We start from the raw sequence: 18076 nt of genomic DNA, 5'->3' as shown, positions 1-18076 counted from the left end.
AGTATACTGTGATCACACAGTAGTCACACCAGCAGTGAGAGTATACAGTGATCACAGCAGTAGTCACACTAGCAGTGAGAGTATACAGTGATCACAGCAGTAGTCACACTAGCAGTGAGAGTATACAGTGATCACAGCAGTAGTCTCACTAGCAGTGAGAGTATACAGTGATCACAGCAGTAGTCACACTAGCAGTGAGAGTATACAGTGATCACAGCAGTAGTCTCACTAGTAGTGAGAGTATACAGTGATCACAGCAGTAGTCACACCAGCAGTGAGAGTATACAGTGATCACAGCAGTAGTAACACCAGCAGTGAGAGTATACAGTGATCACAGCAGTAGTCACACTAGCAGTGAGAGTATACAGTGATCACAGCAGTAGTCACACCAGCAGTGAGAGTATACAGTGATCACAGTAGTAGTCACACCAGCAGTGAGAGTATACAGTGATCACAGCAGTAGTCTCACTAGTAGTGAGAGTATACAGTGATCACAGCAGTAGTCACACCAGCAGTGAGAGTATACAGTGATCACAGCAGTAGTAACACCAGCAGTGAGAGTATACAGTGATCACAGCAGTAGTCACACTAGCAGTGAGAGTATACAGTGATCACAGCAGTAGTCACACTAGTAGTGAGAGTATACAGTGATCACAGCAGTAGTCACACCAGCAGTGAGAGTATACAGTGATCACAGCAGTAGTAACACCAGCAGTGAGAGTATACAGTGATCACAGCAGTAGTCACACTAGCAGTGAGAGTATACAGTGATCACAGCAGTAGTCACACTAGTAGTGAGAGTATACAGTGATCACAGCAGTAGTCACACTAGTAGTGAGAGTATACAGTGATCACAGCAGTAGTCTCACTAGTAGTGAGAGTATACAGTGATCACAGCAGTAGTCTCACTAGTAGTGAGAGTATACAGTGATCACAGCAGTAGTCTCACTAGCAGTGAGAGTATACAGTGATCACAGCAGTAGTCACACTGGTAGTGAGAGTATACAGTGATCACAGCAGTAGTCACACCGGCAGTGAGAGTATACAGTGATAACAGCGGTTGTAATTATAGTAATAGGGTGAGATTTAAATACTGCAACAGGCGCTTGATTTCAGCTGTTAGACATTTGGTGAAATGCCTGAGCCCTTCCTTCTAAAACAAGGACTGCCGGTGGCTCTGTAGTTAGGTGCCGGTTCGAGCTCACAGCGGCGGTCGGGAATTCCTGCGGTCCTGATCTCTCCCGCAGGCGCTTGTCGCAGCCCGTTCCCGACGGAGCCTCGGTCCCGGGTTTGAGTAAACATGTTTCGCTCTCCCTTTCTCCCGGCCCCAGGAGAGACGGGGGGGCGGGGCCGGCGCCGCGAGCTCCTGGCTGATTAATTAATTATTGGCATTGATTAACAGTGAGAGGCGCAGAGCCTCCCAAACGCGGAATTAATCACCTGAGCCTCGAGCCCTTTGATTAAAGGAGAGAGCGGCTCGGCTCGGCTCGGCCCGGCCCCCACGAGCCGGGGCCGGTGCCCATTTCGCCGACTGGTCTGGTCTGGTCCGCACAGCCGCCACGTGCACGCAAAGTCATCAATCAGCACCTCCACCATCCTCCTCCTCCTCCTCAGCACGGTCTCCCCCAGAGCTCCAGGGCTCAGACGCGGCCGTGCAGCCGGCGGGCGCGCAGTCGGATCGATGGACGGTCGCACGGAAATTGGACATTTGAAATACCCCCCGCCCCCGACACAACACAACACAACACACACAACACACACAGACACCCCCCGCCAGCGGTCTGCACGCCTGTGCCGGGACTGGCGGAGGCCAGCCTGTCCGCCTGTCCGCCTGCCCGGACACGACCTTCGTTTTTCTGCGGTGACCACCCGCTCTCGCGCCGCGGTGTGTGTGTGTGTGTGCGCGCGGCAATGACAGAGGGGTCAGACCCCCCGCGCGGCGGCGGCGCCCCGACACCCCCCGAAGCCCGTCTCCGCGGGGGGCGCAGGACCCCGCGCCGGGGGCACTTACTGTCGGTGCGGGCCGCCGTCACATCACATCAGCACCCCTGCGTGCGTCTCGGCGGGCACCCCCATGGCTCCTGGGCTCTCGCTCTGTGCATGGATCTGTGTATATTTTCAATTTCGTGATCTTCCCTCTCTCTCTCTCTCTCTCTACCTGCCTACCGCTCTCCTCTCCCTCCCTCTCTCTCTCTCTCCTTTCCCCCGATCTTTTGTTAAAATTCAGCATATGCGCCCCGTCGCTTAGCAACCGTCAACCACTCTTTTCTCTCCTCTCTCTCCTCGTCCCCCCTTCCCTCTCTCTCTCCCTCCCTCCCTCTCTCCTCCCCCCCTCCAGCGGCGGCACATGTTGCATGCTAAAAACTTCCTAGCGCGGAGCCGGAACCGCCGGAGAGCGCCAGCCCTCTCTCCGCTGTCAGGATGCAATATCAATATTTACTACACCCGCGCTGTGTGAACAGGCTGTGTGCAGTGTGTCTGTGTGTGTGTGTGTGTCTGTATCCAGTGTGTAACGCATTTATGTTGACGCATCATATACTCTTCTACTCTGTGTGGGGAATCAGTTACTGTATCTAGGATGTCTAGTTAAAAAGGTAGAATTTGAATCAAGTGGTGTAAAATTGTATAACACGGTACAAGACCTGAATTGCCATATTGTGTACAATTCTGGTCACCAGATTAAAGAAAAGATTACTGCTTTGGAATCAGTAAAGAGTCAAGCAGCCTGATACACTCTGAAGGCAACAGAAGTGAACTATACTGACAGGCTGGAGGAACTGAGTCTCTTTAGTCTGAAGGGAGTGTCCCACACTAACAGGCTGGAGGAACTGAGTCTCTTTAGTCTGAAGGGAGTGTCCCACACTGACAGGCTGGAGAAACGGAGTCTCTTTAGTCTGAAGTCCTGAACAGAAAAGACTGTGAGGGGACTTGATTCAAGTATTCAAGACATTGTTAAATTCATCCCAGCGTGTGGAACAAACTACTACCCATGCCCTTGAAGCCTTTCTAAAGAAAGCGGCTTCTGGTTCTAAACTATGTGTTTGCTCACGAGGTGTGCGTTTTGTGTCGCGCTCTTTGGTGTGTGTGTGTGTGTTGTCTGGAATGTGTGTCTATCAATCTCATTGATTCCAGCACTTGTAATTATCTCTCTCCAAGCCCATCAATCAGTCGGTGTATCGGCTGCTCTTCCTGCTCTGCCTGCGTGCCGCTGGACTGGGAAGAGGGAGGGGAGGGGGGTGAGGGGTCAGACTGACACAGGGCTTCGTCCCCATGGCAACCTGTCCGCATGGGGGGCTTGGTGTGTGTATTTCTGAATGTGTAGATAGTGTGTCTTAGTGTAGATGGTGCTGGTCTGTCAGTGTAGATGTGTGTGTTAGTATAGTGTGTGTTAGTGTAGATGGTGCTGGTCTGTCAGTGTAGATAGTGTGTGTTAGTGTAGATGGTGCTGGTCTGTCAGTGTAGATGTGTGTCTTAGTGTAGATGTTGCTGGTTTGTCAGTGTAGATGTGTGTGTTAGTATAGTGTGTGTTAGTGTAGATGTTGCTGGTTTGTCAGTGTAGATGGTGTGTGTTAGTGTAGATGTTGCTGGTTTGTCAGTGTAGATGGTGTGTGTTAGTGTAGATGTTGCTGGTTTGTCAGTGTAGATGTGTGTGTTAGTATAGTGTGTGTTAGTGTATATGGTGCTGGTTTGTCAGTGTAGATAGTGTGTGTTAGTGTAGATGGTTCTGGTTTGTCAGTGTAGTGTGTTAGTTTAGATAGAGTGTATCAGTGCAGATGATAGTGTGTGTCAGTGTAGATAATGTGTGTTAGTGTAGATGATAGTGTGCGTCAGTGTACAGTGAGTGTTAGTGTAGATAGTGTGTGTCAGTGTATAGTGTGTGTTAGTGTAGATGATAGTGTCAGTGTATAGTGTGTGTTAGTGTAGATAATGTGTGTGTCAGTGTAGATAGTGTGTGTTAGTGTAGATGATAGTGTGTGTCAGTGTAGATAATGTGTGTTAGTGTAGATGATAGTGTGTGTCAGTGTATAGTGTGTCAGTGTAGATGATAGTGTGTCAGCGTAGATTATCTGTGTGTTAGTGTAGATGATAGTGTGTGTCAGTGTATAGTGTGTGTTAGTGGAGATGATAGTGTGTGTCAGTGTAGATAATGTGTGTTAGTGTAGATGATAGCGTGTGTCAGTGTATAGTGTGTGTTAGTGTAGATGATGGTGTGTGTCAGTGTATAGTGTGTGTTAGTGTAGATGATAGTGTGTGTCAGTGTAGATAATGTGTGTTAGTGTAGATGATAGCGTGTGTCAGTGTATAGTGTGTGTTAGTGTAGATGATAGTGTGTGTCAGTGTAGATAATGTGTGTTAGTGTAGATGATAGCGTGTGTCAGTGTATAGTGTGTGTTAGTGTAGATGATGGTGTGTGTCAGTGTATAGTGTGTGTTAGTGTAGATGATAGTGTGTCGGTGTATAGTGTGTGTTAGTGTAGATGATAGCGTGTGTCAGTGTATAGTGTGTGTTAGTGTAGATGATAGTGTGTGTCAGTGTAGATAATGTGTGTTAGTGTAGATGATAGCGTGTGTCAGTGTATAGTGTGTGTTAGTGTAGATGATGGTGTGTGTCAGTGTATAGTGTGTGTTAGTGTAGATGATAGTGTGTGTCAGTGTAGATAATGTGTGTTAGTGTAGATGATAGCGTGTGTCAGTGTATAGTGTGTGTTAGTGTAGATGATGGTGTGTGTCAGTGTATAGTGTGTGTTAGTGTAGATGATAGTGTGTGTCAGTGTAGATAATGTGTGTTAGTGTAGATGATAGCGTGTGTCAGTGTATAGTGTGTGTTAGTGTAGATGATGGTGTGTGTCAGTGTATAGTGTGTGTTAGTGTAGATGATAGTGTGTGTCAGTGTAGATAATGTGTGTTAGTGTAGATGATAGCGTGTGTCAGTGTATAGTGTGTGTTAGTGTAGATGATAGTGTGTGTCAGTGTAGATAATGTGTGTTAGTGTAGATGATAGCGTGTGTCAGTGTATAGTGTGTGTTAGTGTAGATGATGGTGTGTGTCAGTGTATAGTGTGTGTTAGTGTAGATGATAGTGTGTCGGTGTATAGTGTGTGTTAGTGTAGATGATAGCGTGTGTCAGTGTATAGTGTGTGTTAGTGTAGATGATAGTGTGTGTCAGTGTAGATAATGTGTGTTAGTGTAGATGATAGCGTGTGTCAGTGTATAGTGTGTGTTAGTGTAGATGATGGTGTGTGTCAGTGTATAGTGTGTGTTAGTGTAGATGATAGTGTGTGTCAGTGTAGATAATGTGTGTTAGTGTAGATGATAGCGTGTGTCAGTGTATAGTGTGTGTTAGTGTAGATGATGGTGTGTGTCAGTGTATAGTGTGTGTTAGTGTAGATGATAGTGTGTCGGTGTATAGTGTGTGTTAGTGTAGATGATAGCGTGTGTCAGTGTATAGTGTGTGTTAGTGTAGATGATAGTGTGTGTCAGTGTAGATAATGTGTGTTAGTGTAGATGATAGCGTGTGTCAGTGTATAGTGTGTGTCAGTGTATAGTGTGTGTTAGTGTAGATGATAGTGTGTCAGTGTATAGTGTGTGTCAGTGTATAGTGTGTGTTAGTGTAGATGATAGTGTGTCAGTGTATAGTGTGTGTTAGTGTAGATGATAGTGTGTGTCAGTGTACAGTGTGTGTTAGTGTAGATGATAGTGTGTGTCAGTGTATAGTGTGTGTTAGTGTAGATGATAGCGTGTGTCAGTGTATAGTGTGTGTTAGTGTAGATGATAGCGTGTGTCAGTGTATAGTGTGTGTTAGTGTAGATGATAGTGTGTGTCAGTGTAGATAATGTGTGTTAGTGTAGATGATGGTGTGTGTCAGTGTATAGTGTGTGTTAGTGTAGATGATAGTGTGTGTCAGTGTAGATAATGTGTGTTAGTGTAGATGATAGCGTATGTCAGTGTATAGTGTGTGTTAGTGTAGATGATAGTGTGTGTCAGTGTATAGTGTGTGTTAGTGTAGATGATAGTGTGTGTCAGTGTAGATAATGTGTGTTAGTGTAGATGATGGTGTGTGTCAGTGTATAGTGTGTGTTAGTGTAGATGATAGTGTGTGTCGGTGTAGATGATAGTGTGTCAGTGTAGATAATGTGTGTTAGTGTAGATGATAGCGTATGTCAGTGTATAGTGTGTGTTAGTGTAGATGATAGTGTGTGTCAGTGTATAGTGTGTGTTAGTGTAGATGATAGTGTGTGTCAGTGTAGATAATGTGTGTTAGTGTAGATGATGGTGTGTGTCAGTGTATAATGTGTGTTAGTGTAGATGATAGTGTGTGTCAGTTTATAGTGTGTCAGTGTAGTGTGGTTCCATCACAGCAGGTGAATAAACAGAGGTAACAGATACAACCTGTCTCACTGCCAAGTCACTGAAGAGCTCAAACATACACACTGGCACACAATACAATACACTGACACACACACCTTAACACACACAATAGACTGACATACACACCTTAGCACAATGACAATATAATACACTGACACACACACCTTAACACACACAATACACTGACATACACACCTTAGCACACTGACAATATAATACACTGACATACACACCTTAGCACACTGACACACAATACAATACACCTTAACACACCGACACGCAAAATAATACACCTTAACACACTGGCACACAATCGAATACACTGACATACACACCTTAACACACACAATAGACTGACATACACACATTGACAATATAATACACTGACAAACACATCTTAGCACACTGACACACAATATAATACACCTTTAAACACTGGCACACAATATAATACAATTTAACACACTGACATGCAATATAATACACCTTAACACACCGACACGCAATATAATACACCTTAACACACTGGCACACAATATAATACACCTTAACACACTGGCACACAATCAAATACACTGACACACACACCTTAACACACACAATAGACTGACATACACACCTTAACACACTGACAATATAATACACTGACACACACAGCTTAACACACACAATACACTGACACACACACCTTAGCACACTGACATTCAATATAATACGTTGACACACAAACGTTAACACACACAATTCACTAAAACAATATAATACACTGGCACAAACACAATACACTGACACACAAGGCGCTGGCACACATTTCCGCACACAGAATCATGTCCACCCTGACACGCACAACACATCAGACACAACACGCACTGCAGCACAACGCTCTTGCCCCACTACTGCGACAAAAGGTGCACTTACTGACACCTAGTGGAGGACTGCAGCAAAAGCACCTTGGACTCCGAATTTCTGCCACCTTGTGGCAGGAAACAGGAATTGCACTACATGGCTTCAACAGAGAATGTGCTTCGATTTTAGTATTTGAATTATTTCAAAAATTAACCTTTTCATTGGATTTCATATGGATCATGGAGACAAAAATTACCTGATCTGAAGCAAAAGAATGGACAACCTTAGATTCTTCTTGATTTAGGAATTTACTAGATGTTTTTTTTAATTTTCTAAAAGCTTTTATATCAAAATAGATGTTTGTATCCACTATACTATATATAAACATGCCTACCCAGCATGTCACTGAAAAATATTTTTCACCTTCTCTGTCATGTACAAACAGCATTTGTATGACAACATGCTTTTCTGTCTGTGTCAGTGTGAGTCTGATTATAATCCCAGTGAAGAACTAGTCCAGCTCCCAGTCCAGTCAGTCCAGTCCAGCCTGGAGAGTGTCAGACTGCTCTGTCAGTGTCAGTGGAGTCTGATTATAATCCCAGTGAAGAACTAGTCCAGCTCCCAGTCCAGTCAGTCCAGTCCAGCCTGGAGAGTCTCAGACTGCTCTGTCAGTGTCAGTGGAGTCTGATTATAATCCCAGTGAAGAACTAGTCCAGCTCCCAGTCCAGTCAGTCCAGTCCAGCCTGGAGAGTCTCAGACTGCTCTGGCAGTGTCAGTGGAGTCTGATTATAATCCCAGTGAAGAACTAGTCCAGCTCCCAGTCCAGTCAGTCCAGTCCAGCCTGGAGAGTCTCAGACTGCTCTGTCAGTGTCACTGGAGTCTGATTATAATCCCAGTGAAGAACTAGTCCAGGTCCCAGTCCAGTCCAGCCTGGAGAGTCTCAGACTGCTCTGTCAGTGTCAGTGGAGTCTGATTATAATCCCAGTGAAGAACTAGTCCAGCTCCCAGTCCAGTCAGTCCAGTCCAGCCTGGAGAGTGTCAGACTGCTCTGTCAGTGTCAGTGGAGTCTGATTATAATCCCAGTGAAGAACTAGTCCAGCTCCCAGTCCAGTCAGTCCAGTCCAGCCTGGAAAGTGAATATAATTACCTGCAATGTCTGATCACATTTACTAGCTGCAATATTTGTATTTTGCGTTTATTTAAAACACATTTGTAAAAATATCAGATGTAAGAAAGCATTGTAGTCAAAGGGTAATTTTCATAACCAGATCCCAGATGGCACGATTACAAAATGGGAAAAAAACGCATCAGTACTTAAACCCAGTCAGCTAAGTGACAATTCATCCACTTATCAATATAAATACATTTGAGTTATACGACAACGCATTCATCACCATATACTAATCAGAAGAAATTAAACACGTATACACTATGTCTGGGCTGAGTCAGTGTGTCCACAGGGACTAGAAGAGTCCAGAGCCCTGTGACTGGGCTGTGTCAGTGTCCACAGGGACTAGAAGAGTCTAGAGCCCTGTGACTGGGCTGTGTCAGTGTCCACAGGGACTAGAAGTGTCCAGAGCCCTGTGACTGGGCTGTGTCAGTGTGTCCTCAGGGACTAGAAGAGTCTAGAGCCCTGTGACTGGGCTGTGTCAGTGTCCACAGGGACTAGAAGAGTCTAGAGCCCTGGGACTGGGCTGTGTCAGTGTCCACAGGGACTAGAAGAGTCTAGAGCCCTGTGACTGGGCTGTGTCAGTGTGTCCACAGGGACTAGAAGAGTCTAGAGCCCTGTGACTGGGCTATGTCAGTGTCCACAGGGACTAGAAGAGTCTAGAGCCCTGGGACTGGGCTGTGTCAGTGTCCACAGGGACGAGAAGAGTCTAGAGCCCTGTGACTGGGCTGTGTCAGTGTGTCCACAGGGACTAGAAGAGTCTAGAGCCCTGTGACTGGGCTGTGTCAGTGTGTCCACAGGGACTAGAAGAGTCTAGAGCCCTGTGACTGGGCTGTGTCAGTGTGTCCACAGGGACTAGAAGAGTCTAGAGCCCTGTGACTGGGCTGTGTCAGTGTGTCCACAGGGACTAGAAGAGTCTAGAGCCCTGTGACTGGGCTGTCAGTGTGTCCAGAGAGACTAGAAGAGTCTAGAGCCCTGTGTCTGGGCTGTGTCAGTGTGTCCACAGGGACTAGTCCACAGGGACTAGAAGAGTCCAGAGCCCTGTGACTGGGCTGTGTCAGCGTGTCCACAGGGACTAGAAGAGTCCAGAGCCCTGGGACTGGGCTGTGTCAGTGTGTCCACAGGGACTAGAAGAGTCTAGAGCCCTGTGACTGGCCTGTTACAGTTCACTCCATCAGTAATAGCAGCAGTCTGTGAATTTTCCTGCAGACTTGACTTTTTTCAGTGTGCTGTTTTTATTAGTATGATTTATTTGCTCAGCAGTTGCCCTTGTCCAGGGAGCCTTACAGAGAATACAAAGTTCTCCAGCCCTTGTGTATATATCACTGTCCCAGGATCTGTATATCTAAGGCTGGACATTAGCGGGTGCCATTGCTGACGAATCACAAAGGAATGGGTGCTAACCATGTCCCCCAGAACACTAGGTGGTGCTGTCTGTGGTCTCACCCTGAAAGAGAAGAGAGGAAGAGACTGAGATGCTGGATTTAAAGCAGAGGTCACTGCCTACATTATCAGTCAGTCAGTGTCTCTGTGCTGTAGTGTCCAGTCAGTCAGTCAGTATCACTGTGCTGTAGTGTCCAGTCAGTCAGTCAGTGTCTCTGTGCTGTAGTGTCCAGTCAGTCAGTCAGGGTCACTGTGCTGTAGTGTCCAGTCAGTCAGTCAGGGTCACTGTGCTGTAGTGTCCAGTCAGTCAGTCAGGGTCACTGTGCTATAGTGTCCAGTCAGTCAGTCAGGGTCACTGTGCTATAGTGTCCAGTCAGTCAGGGTCACTGTGCTGTAGTGTCCAGTCAGTCAGTCAGGGTCACTGTGCTGTAGTGTCCAGTCAGTCAGTCAGGGTCACTGTGCTGTAGTGTCCAATCAGTCAGGGTCACTGTGCTGTAGTGTCCAATCAGTCAGTCAGTGTCTCTGTGCTGTAGTGTCCAATCAGTCAGTCAGTGTCTCTGTGCTGTAGTGTCCAGTCAGTCAGTCAGGGTCACTGTGCTGTAGTGTCCAGTCAGTCAGTCAGTCAGTGTCTCTGTGCTGTAGTGTCCAGTCAGTCAGTGTCTCTGTGCTGTAGTGTCCAGTCAGTCAGTCAGTGTCTCTGTGCTGTAGTGTCCAGTCAGTCAGTCAGGGTCAATGTGCTGTAGTGTCCAGTCAGTCAGTCAGTGTGTCTGTGCTGTAGTGTCCAGTCAGTCAGTCAGTCAGTGTCTCTGTGCTGTAGTGTCCACTCAGTCAGGGTCACTGTGCTGTAGTGTCCAGTCAGTCAGTCAGGGTCACTGTGCTGTAGTGTCCAGTCAGTCAGTCAGGGTCACTGTGCTGTAGTGTCCAATCAGTCAGGGTCACTGTGCTGTAGTGTCCAATCAGTCAGTCAGTGTCTCTGTGCTGTAGTGTCCAGTCAGTCAGTCAGGGTCACTGTGCTGTAGTGTCCAGTCAGTCAGTCAGTCAGTGTCTCTGTGCTGTAGTGTCCAGTCAGTCAGTCAGTGTCTCTGTGCTGTAGTGTCCAGTCAGTCAGTCAGGGTCACTGTGCTGTAGTGTCCAGTCAGTCAGGGTCACTGTGCTGTAGTGTCCACTCAGTCAGGGTCACTGTGCTGTAGTGTCCAGACAGTCAGTCAGTGTCTCTGTGCTGTAGTGTCCAGTCAGTCAGTCAGGGTCAATGTGCTGTAGTGTCCAGTCAGTCAGTCAGTGTGTCTGTGCTGTAGTGTCCAGTCAGTCAGTCAGTCAGTGTCTCTGTGCTGTAGTGTCCACTCAGTCAGGGTCACTGTGCTGTAGTGTCCAGACAGTCAGTCAGTGTCTCTGTGCTGTAGTGTCCAGTCAGTCAGTCAGGGTCAATGTGCTGTAGTGTCCAGTCAGTCAGTCAGGGTCTCTGTGCTTTAGTGTCCAGTCAGTCAGTGTCTCTGTGCTGTAGTGTCCAGTCAGTCAGTCAGTGTCTCTGTGCTGTAGTGTCCAGTCAGTCAGTCAGGGTCACTGTGCTGTAGTGTCCAGTCAGGCAGTCAGGGTCGCTGTGCTGTAGTGTCCAGTCAGTCAGGGTCACTGTGCTGTAGTGTCCAGTCAGTCAGTCAGTGTCACTGTGCTGTAGTGTCCAGTCAGTCAGTCAGTGTCACTGTGCTGTAGTGTCCAGTCAGTCAGGGTCACTGTGCTGTAGTGTCCAGTCAGGCAGTCAGGGTCGCTGTGCTGTAGTGTCCAGTCAGTCAGTGTCTCTGTGCTGTAGTGTCCAGTCAGTCAGTCAGTGTCACTGTGCTGTAGTGTCCAGTCAGTCAGTCAGTGTCACTGTGCTGTAGTGTCCAGTCATTCAGTCAGGGTCTCTGTGCTGTAGTGTCCAGTCAGTCAGTCAGTGTCACTGTGCTGTAGTGTCCAGTCATTCAGTCAGTGTCTCTGTGCTGTAGTGTCCAGTCGGTCAGTTACCTGTTCTGCTCCCTCTCTCTCGGGCTCAGTGTCGGTGTCGGTGCCGGGCACGGTGCTGCTGTACCAGTCCAGGCCATCCCCGGGGGGCGTGGCCGGGGGTGGGGCGGCGGGCGGGGCCGGGGGCGGGGCGGCGGGCGGGGCCTGGTGCTTGCGCTTGGCGTGGCGGCGCAGCGTGTTGCGCTCGGCGAAGCGCATGTGGCACTCGGGGCACTGGTAGGGCTTCTCGCCCGTGTGCACGCGCTGGTGCCGCAGCAGCTCGCCGGCCTCGCGGAAGCGCTTGGCGCAGATGGCGCAGGCGAAGTTGCGCTGGCCCGTGTGGATGTGCTTGTGCCGCTCCAGGTGGCTGGAGCGCTTGAAGGCCTTGCCGCAGTGCGGGCAGCGGTGGGGCTTGCTCTGCGAGTGCGTGATCGAGTGCCGCTCCAGGTCCGACAGGTAGAAGAAGGGCCGCAGGCACACCTGGCAGTACAGCACCCGCCGGGGGGCCGCGGGGCCGGGGGCCGGGGCGTCCGGGGGGGGCTCCGAGGAGGAGGAGGAGGAGGACGAGGAGGAGGCCGAGGAGGAGGCCGAGGGAGAGGGCGGGGAGGGGGAGGCGCGGGCCGCGGCGGGGGAGCCCGAGGAAGAGGAGGGGGCCACGGGGGACAGGACGAGGAAGACAGGGGCACCGGCGGTGGCGGCGGCGGGTTTGGGGCCCGCAGGGTCAAAGGTCGCTGCCCTGGGCAGCTTGGGGCTCAGCTGGGCGGGAGGGGAGAGGAGGAGGAGCAGGGAAGGGGAGGGGGAGGAGGAGGAGGAAGGAGGGGAGATCTTGGGGCGCTTGGCGGCGGCAGGGGGGGGCGTCTTGGACACGCGGACGGGGATCTCGTCGCGGGACTGGGGGTCAGGAGGAGGAGCCGGGGACGAGGGGGAGGGGGAGGGGGGTTTGGGGGCGCGCGCCCGGCGCGGTCGGGGCAGTGGGACTTGGGGGACCTTCTCCCCGCCCGGGCCCAGCGTGTAGGGGATCCCCTGGTCGTCGATCAGCAGCAGCTCCTCCAGCTGGGGCTCCCTGGGGCCAGGGATCTGGGGGCGCCCTCCGGAGAGCCGCGGGGGGGCGCCCTCCCTGCTCCCCCTCTCGCCCGGCAGGCTGAGGTCCACCGCCCCCTCCTCCTCCTCCTCCTCCTCCCTCTCGTCCTGCTCCCTCTCCCCGGGGCGGAGCCCGCCCTGGCCCTCCTCCTCCTGCCCCTGTCCCTCCGGGCCAGCCCCTCTCTCCTGCCCCGCGGCCCCGTGCGGCCAGCAGGGCGGCGCCCTCTCCGGGGCCGGCGGGGGCGGCGTCACCTTCAGACACAGGGGCTGCTCCGGGCTCGGGGGGCGGGGCCGCAGCTGGCAGGACTTGCGCGATAGGTCGATGGGCTGGGCGTCGTCCTCCGCGGGCTCCGCCCACCCGTTGGCCAGGGGGCCCCGCCGGAGGGGGGCGTCCATGCCGGGGCCCCCACCTGTCCTGGCGTCGCTCCGGTCCGCCGCCGCGTCTCCCGCCGGCGCCGAGGACGGGGCGGAACTGCAAGACAGACAGCAGGCGGGCGTCACCCAGACAGATCAGTCTGTACCCACACTCCCCGGCGTCTGAGCAGGGCGGGCGAGCTCATCACCACACCGCACACACACACACCACACACTGTAAATACACACCGCACACACTGTAAATACACACCGCACACACACACCACACACTGTAAATACACACCGCACACACTGTAAATACACACCGCACACACACACCACACACACTGTAAACACACACCGCACACACACACCACACACTGTAAATACACACCGCACACACTGTAAACACACACCGCACACACACACCACACACACTGTAAACACACACCGCACACACACACCACACACTGTAAATACACACCGCACACACTGTAAATACACACCGCACACACACACCACACACACTGTAAATACACACCGCGCACACACACACCGCACACACTGTAAATACACACTGCGCACACACTGTAAATACACACCGCGCACACACACACCACACACTGTAAATACACACTGCGCACACACACCACACACTGTAAATACACACTGCGCACACACACCACACACTGTAAATACACACCGCGCACACACACACCACACACTGTAAATACACACCGCGCACACACACCACACACTGTAAATACACACCGCGCACACACACCACACACTGTAAATACACACCGCACACACACGCCACACACACTGTAAATACACACTGCGCACACACACCACACACACTGTAAATACACACTGCGCACACACACCACACACACTGTAAATACACACCGCACACACTGTAAATACACACCGCACACACTGTAAATACACACACCACACACACACACCACACACTGTAAATACACACCGCACACACACACCACACACACTGTAAATACACACCGCACACACTGTAAATACACACACCACACACACACACCACACACTGTAAATACACACCGCGCACACACACACCACACACTGTAAATACACACTGCGCACACACACCACACACTGTAAATACACACTGCGCACACACACCACACACTGTAAATACACACCGCGCACACACACACCACACACTGTAAATACACACCGCGCACACACACCACACACTGTAAATACACACCGCGCACACACACCACACACTGTAAATACACACCGCACACACACGCCACACACACTGTAAATACACACTGCGCACACACACCACACACACTGTAAATACACACTGCGCACACACACCACACACACTGTAAATACACACCGCACACACTGTAAATACACACCGCACACACTGTAAATACACACACCACACACACACACCACACACTGTAAATACACACCGCACACACACACCACACACACTGTAAATACACACCGCACACACTGTAAATACACACACCACACACACACACCACACACTGTAAATACACACCGCACACACTGTAAATACACACTGCACACACACACCACACACACTGTAAATACACACCGCACACACTGTAAATACACACACCACACACACACACCACACACTGTAAATACACACTGCACACACTGTAAATACACACTGCACACACACACCACACACACTGTAAATACACACCACACACACACACTGTAAATACACACTGCACGCACACACACCACACACACTGTAAATACACACTGCACACACACACACCACACACTGTAAATACAAACCGCACACACACACTGTAAATACACACCGCACACACCACACACACTGTAAATACACACCGCACACACACACACCACACACTGTAAATACACACTGCACACACACACACCACACACACTGTAAATACACACTGCACACACTGTAAATACACGCTGTGCACACTGCACACACTGTAAATACACACCGCACACACACGCCACACACACTGTAAATACACACTGCACACACACCACACACACACTGTAAATACACACTGCGCACACACACCGCACACACTGTAAATACACACTGCACACACACCACACACACACTGTAAATACACACTGCACACACACACGCGCGCGCGCGCGCACGCTGCACACACCACACACACTGTAAATACAAGCTGCGCACACACACACACTGTAAATACACACTGCGCACACACACCGCACACACTGTAAATACACACTGCACACACACACACCACACACACTGTAAATACACACTGCACACACTGTAAATACACGCTGTGCACACTGCACACACTGTAAATACACACCGCACACACACGCCACACACACTGTAAATACACACTGCACACACACACCGCACACACTGTAAATACACACTGCACACACACACGCGCGCGCACGCTGCACACACCACACACACTGTAAATACAAGCTGCGCACACACACACACACTGTAAATACACACTGCGCACACACACCGCACACACTGTAAATACACACTGCACACACACACACCACACACGCTGTGCACACACACTGCACACTGTAAATACACGCTGTACACACACACCACACTGTAAGTACACGATGTGCACACACACCAAACACACTGCACACTGTAAATACACGCTGTACACATACACACTGTAAAAACACGTAATGCACACACACTGCACATACTGTAAATACACACTGTGCACACACACACGCTGTACACAAACACACGCTGTAAATACACACTGTAAATACACGCTGTGCACACACAACACACTGTGTACGCACACAACACATTATCAATACACGCTGTGCACACGCACAATAAACTGGAGATCTGCTCTTTCAAAAATAAATACAGCCGTTTCCTCGGTACTGCAGCTCCACAGTAATTCTCCACTATTTTATCTTCCAGCCTCGCTGAACGCCGCTCCGCGGAGCCGCCGAAACTGCGATCAAACCAAACCCGCGTTTCCGCGGCGAACTGGCGGCTGCAGCCGCCGGCTGGGAGCACGGGGCGAGTCGGACCCCGGTCTTTCCGCCAGCCGCCATTACCGCCATCCCGGACCCGCACAAACGCGCCCCGTCCCCTGCGGTCCGCTCGGCTCTGGACACCAGAGCGCCGACACCGAGCCCAATTAATGCAATTAATCGCCGTCCCGGCTCAAACCCGGAGCCCCCAGACCCCCGGGGGCGGCGGGGGGAGCCGGTGCCGGAGACGGAGGGACCGCCTCGCCTGTCTCCGCGGCGAGCAGCGCGCCGTCCGCCGGCCGGGTCCCCCCGTGGGTCCGTGGGGTCCACGATGGGTGCACGGGTGCGAACGGGACCCGCATTTCGACCCCCAAAGGCGCCGTTGTCGAGACTGGACCCCCTCTCCTCTCCTCTCCTCTCCGAGCTACAGGCGCTGTCGCCTCCCCCGGCAGCCATTACATCGCGCCGAGACGCAGGTCCGAGCGATCGAGCCCGAACCCGCGGCCGGCTTTCCGGATGGAGAGCTGGGTTTCCCTGCTGCTGTCGGTCGCTATTGGTGCGGAAAAGAGAAAAGCACAAGCCCGACCTGCCCGGCGGGCTCCGGCGGCGGCGGCGCTGGCGGGCGGGGCGCTCGCTGCCCGCAGTCGGACCCAGGTCTGGCGCAGAGACGGAGCCGAGCCGGGCGGCCATGACAGTCGTAGGTCCGAAAGCAGCAGCAGCCGCGGAGATCAGGAATATTGGGGGATGATTTTGTGGTTGTGTGTTTGCTCAGCACCCCTCAGCACAGACACACACACACACGGGCACCGGGCTCCCTGCGGTCGTGTCGCCTCTCGCACAGCTACCGCGACCTCCGCATCGGCTCTCCCCTCGGACCCCGGACTGCCATCTTCCGGCAGGCGAGGGTCCGAGACGGAAGGTACCTGCGCCGCTGTCGGGGGGGGGTGGTGGTGCGGATTGGGGGGGCTAAGGGAAGGAGTGACGGAGCAGGGGGTCCCCCCGATTTCGGACACTTTTATTTTCAGATGCTGCCCGGCTCCCCCCGGTCACCGACTGCCCCCTCCCCACGCAGCCCCACGCAGCGCGGAGAGAGCCGCTCTTACCCACCGCCGCTCACTTCCGGAGGACCAGATCTACCGGAGCGGCGGCCTGCGCTGGGAGAGACCGAGATGACCGGGGGGGGGGCAGGCAGACAGGCAGGGAGGGGGGAAGGGGGAAGGGAAAGGAGGAAGGACCTGCGGTGTCGCACCGACGACCGTCCGGCTGGGAAACAGAGCGCACCTCGGTTCCGGATGTCGAGGGTTGCAGGACAGTGCTGCCGGGCTCGGTCCGACCCAGGGTTCAAATAAATGCCCCCCCCCTCCAACGGTTTCCGGTATGAATCCGCATCCTGTTGAAATGAACAGCCACCATTGCACGCAGCACAGTACTGCCGCAATAATATCCGCAGAGCTGAAAACCCATTGAACAGGCGGGATGCATTCCCGACGGCGCTCCTCCAGCGACCCTCTAATAAACCCTTTCAACAGTGGTCGTTGGTCGATAGGTGCAGCAGCCGGTCGAGGAGAGCAGGATTCCCTCTTTCTCCCGGGGACAGACAGAAAACCGGGCTCGGGGAGAGAGGCGCAATGACTTACTGTCGTCCGACTGGCCACCTCGCAGCCTTCGCCCCTCTGACTCTGCTCTCCCGCCCGTCCCCCGAGCCCGTCTACACTCCGGGGCTGCCGGGGCTTCTCCGGCGGCGCCCCCGAGCCCGGGAACCGTATCCCCAAGGATATCGGGGAGCCTCCCCCTCTGAGCTCGTTCCCCGGTGCTGCTGCAGCCGAGCCCAGCCGTGCTGACCCCTCCAGCTGCGAGGCGCCCCGGGCAGCCGCGATTTG

The 18076-nt window shown here is 52.0% G+C and overlaps 3 protein-coding genes across 7 annotated transcripts in view; 1 reads left to right on the top strand and 2 right to left on the bottom strand.

Annotated features, from left to right (window-relative positions):
• LOC102687933 (glutamate receptor ionotropic, NMDA 2D) overlaps positions 1–2308 on the bottom strand; it is a 33756-nt gene extending 31448 nt beyond the window's left edge. Inside the window, exon 1 of the mRNA XM_069182771.1 lies at positions 2012–2308. The gene's annotated coding sequence lies outside the window, so the exon portion shown is untranslated. The remainder of the gene's footprint in view (positions 1–2011) is intronic.
• Positions 1–18076, top strand: part of LOC138224561 (uncharacterized) — a 277799-nt gene that overhangs the window by 144234 nt on the left and 115489 nt on the right. The gene's annotated exons all lie outside the window — the stretch shown is intronic.
• Positions 8379–18034, bottom strand: LOC138224804 (zinc finger protein 524). 4 transcript variants are annotated; one of them, XM_069182873.1, is made up of 3 exons: positions 17834–18034; positions 11763–13290; positions 8379–9828 (listed from the first exon to the last, which is right to left on the bottom strand). In XM_069182873.1, the coding sequence occupies exons 2-3, from the start codon at positions 13212–13214 to the stop codon at positions 9802–9804; spliced, it is 1479 nt and encodes a 492-aa protein (XP_069038974.1). In that variant the 5' UTR covers positions 13215–13290; positions 17834–18034; the 3' UTR covers positions 8379–9801. The 4 variants fall into 4 exon arrangements, with proteins under 4 accessions (XP_069038974.1, XP_069038973.1, XP_069038972.1 ...); XM_069182872.1 differs by lacking the exon at positions 17834–18034 and adding an exon at positions 17304–17429; XM_069182871.1 differs by lacking the exon at positions 17834–18034 and adding an exon at positions 16783–17292.

Source organism: Lepisosteus oculatus, chromosome 23 (assembly GCF_040954835.1).
Source record: "Lepisosteus oculatus isolate fLepOcu1 chromosome 23, fLepOcu1.hap2, whole genome shotgun sequence".
In the NCBI taxonomy this organism is placed as follows: domain Eukaryota; kingdom Metazoa; phylum Chordata; class Actinopteri; order Semionotiformes; family Lepisosteidae; genus Lepisosteus; species Lepisosteus oculatus.
The sequence above is the reverse complement of the archived record's forward strand: the minus strand, read 5'-3'. Positions and strand labels throughout refer to the sequence as shown.

Bases quoted from the DNA above. Each gene is read 5' to 3' on its own strand.
- LOC138224804 (XM_069182871.1), bottom strand. From the start codon at position 16,886: ATGGCCGCCCGGCTCGGCTCCGTCTCTGCGCCAGACCTGGGTCCGACT. The intron at 13,291-16,782 runs GTCGGGCTTGTG...TCTGTCTTGCAG, and splicing joins CGCCGGAGCCCGCCGGGCAG to TTCCGCCCCGTCCTCGGCGC. The intron at 9,829-11,762 runs GTAACTGACCGA...CTTCTCTTTCAG, and splicing joins AGAGAGAGGGAGCAGAACAG to GGTGAGACCACAGACAGCAC.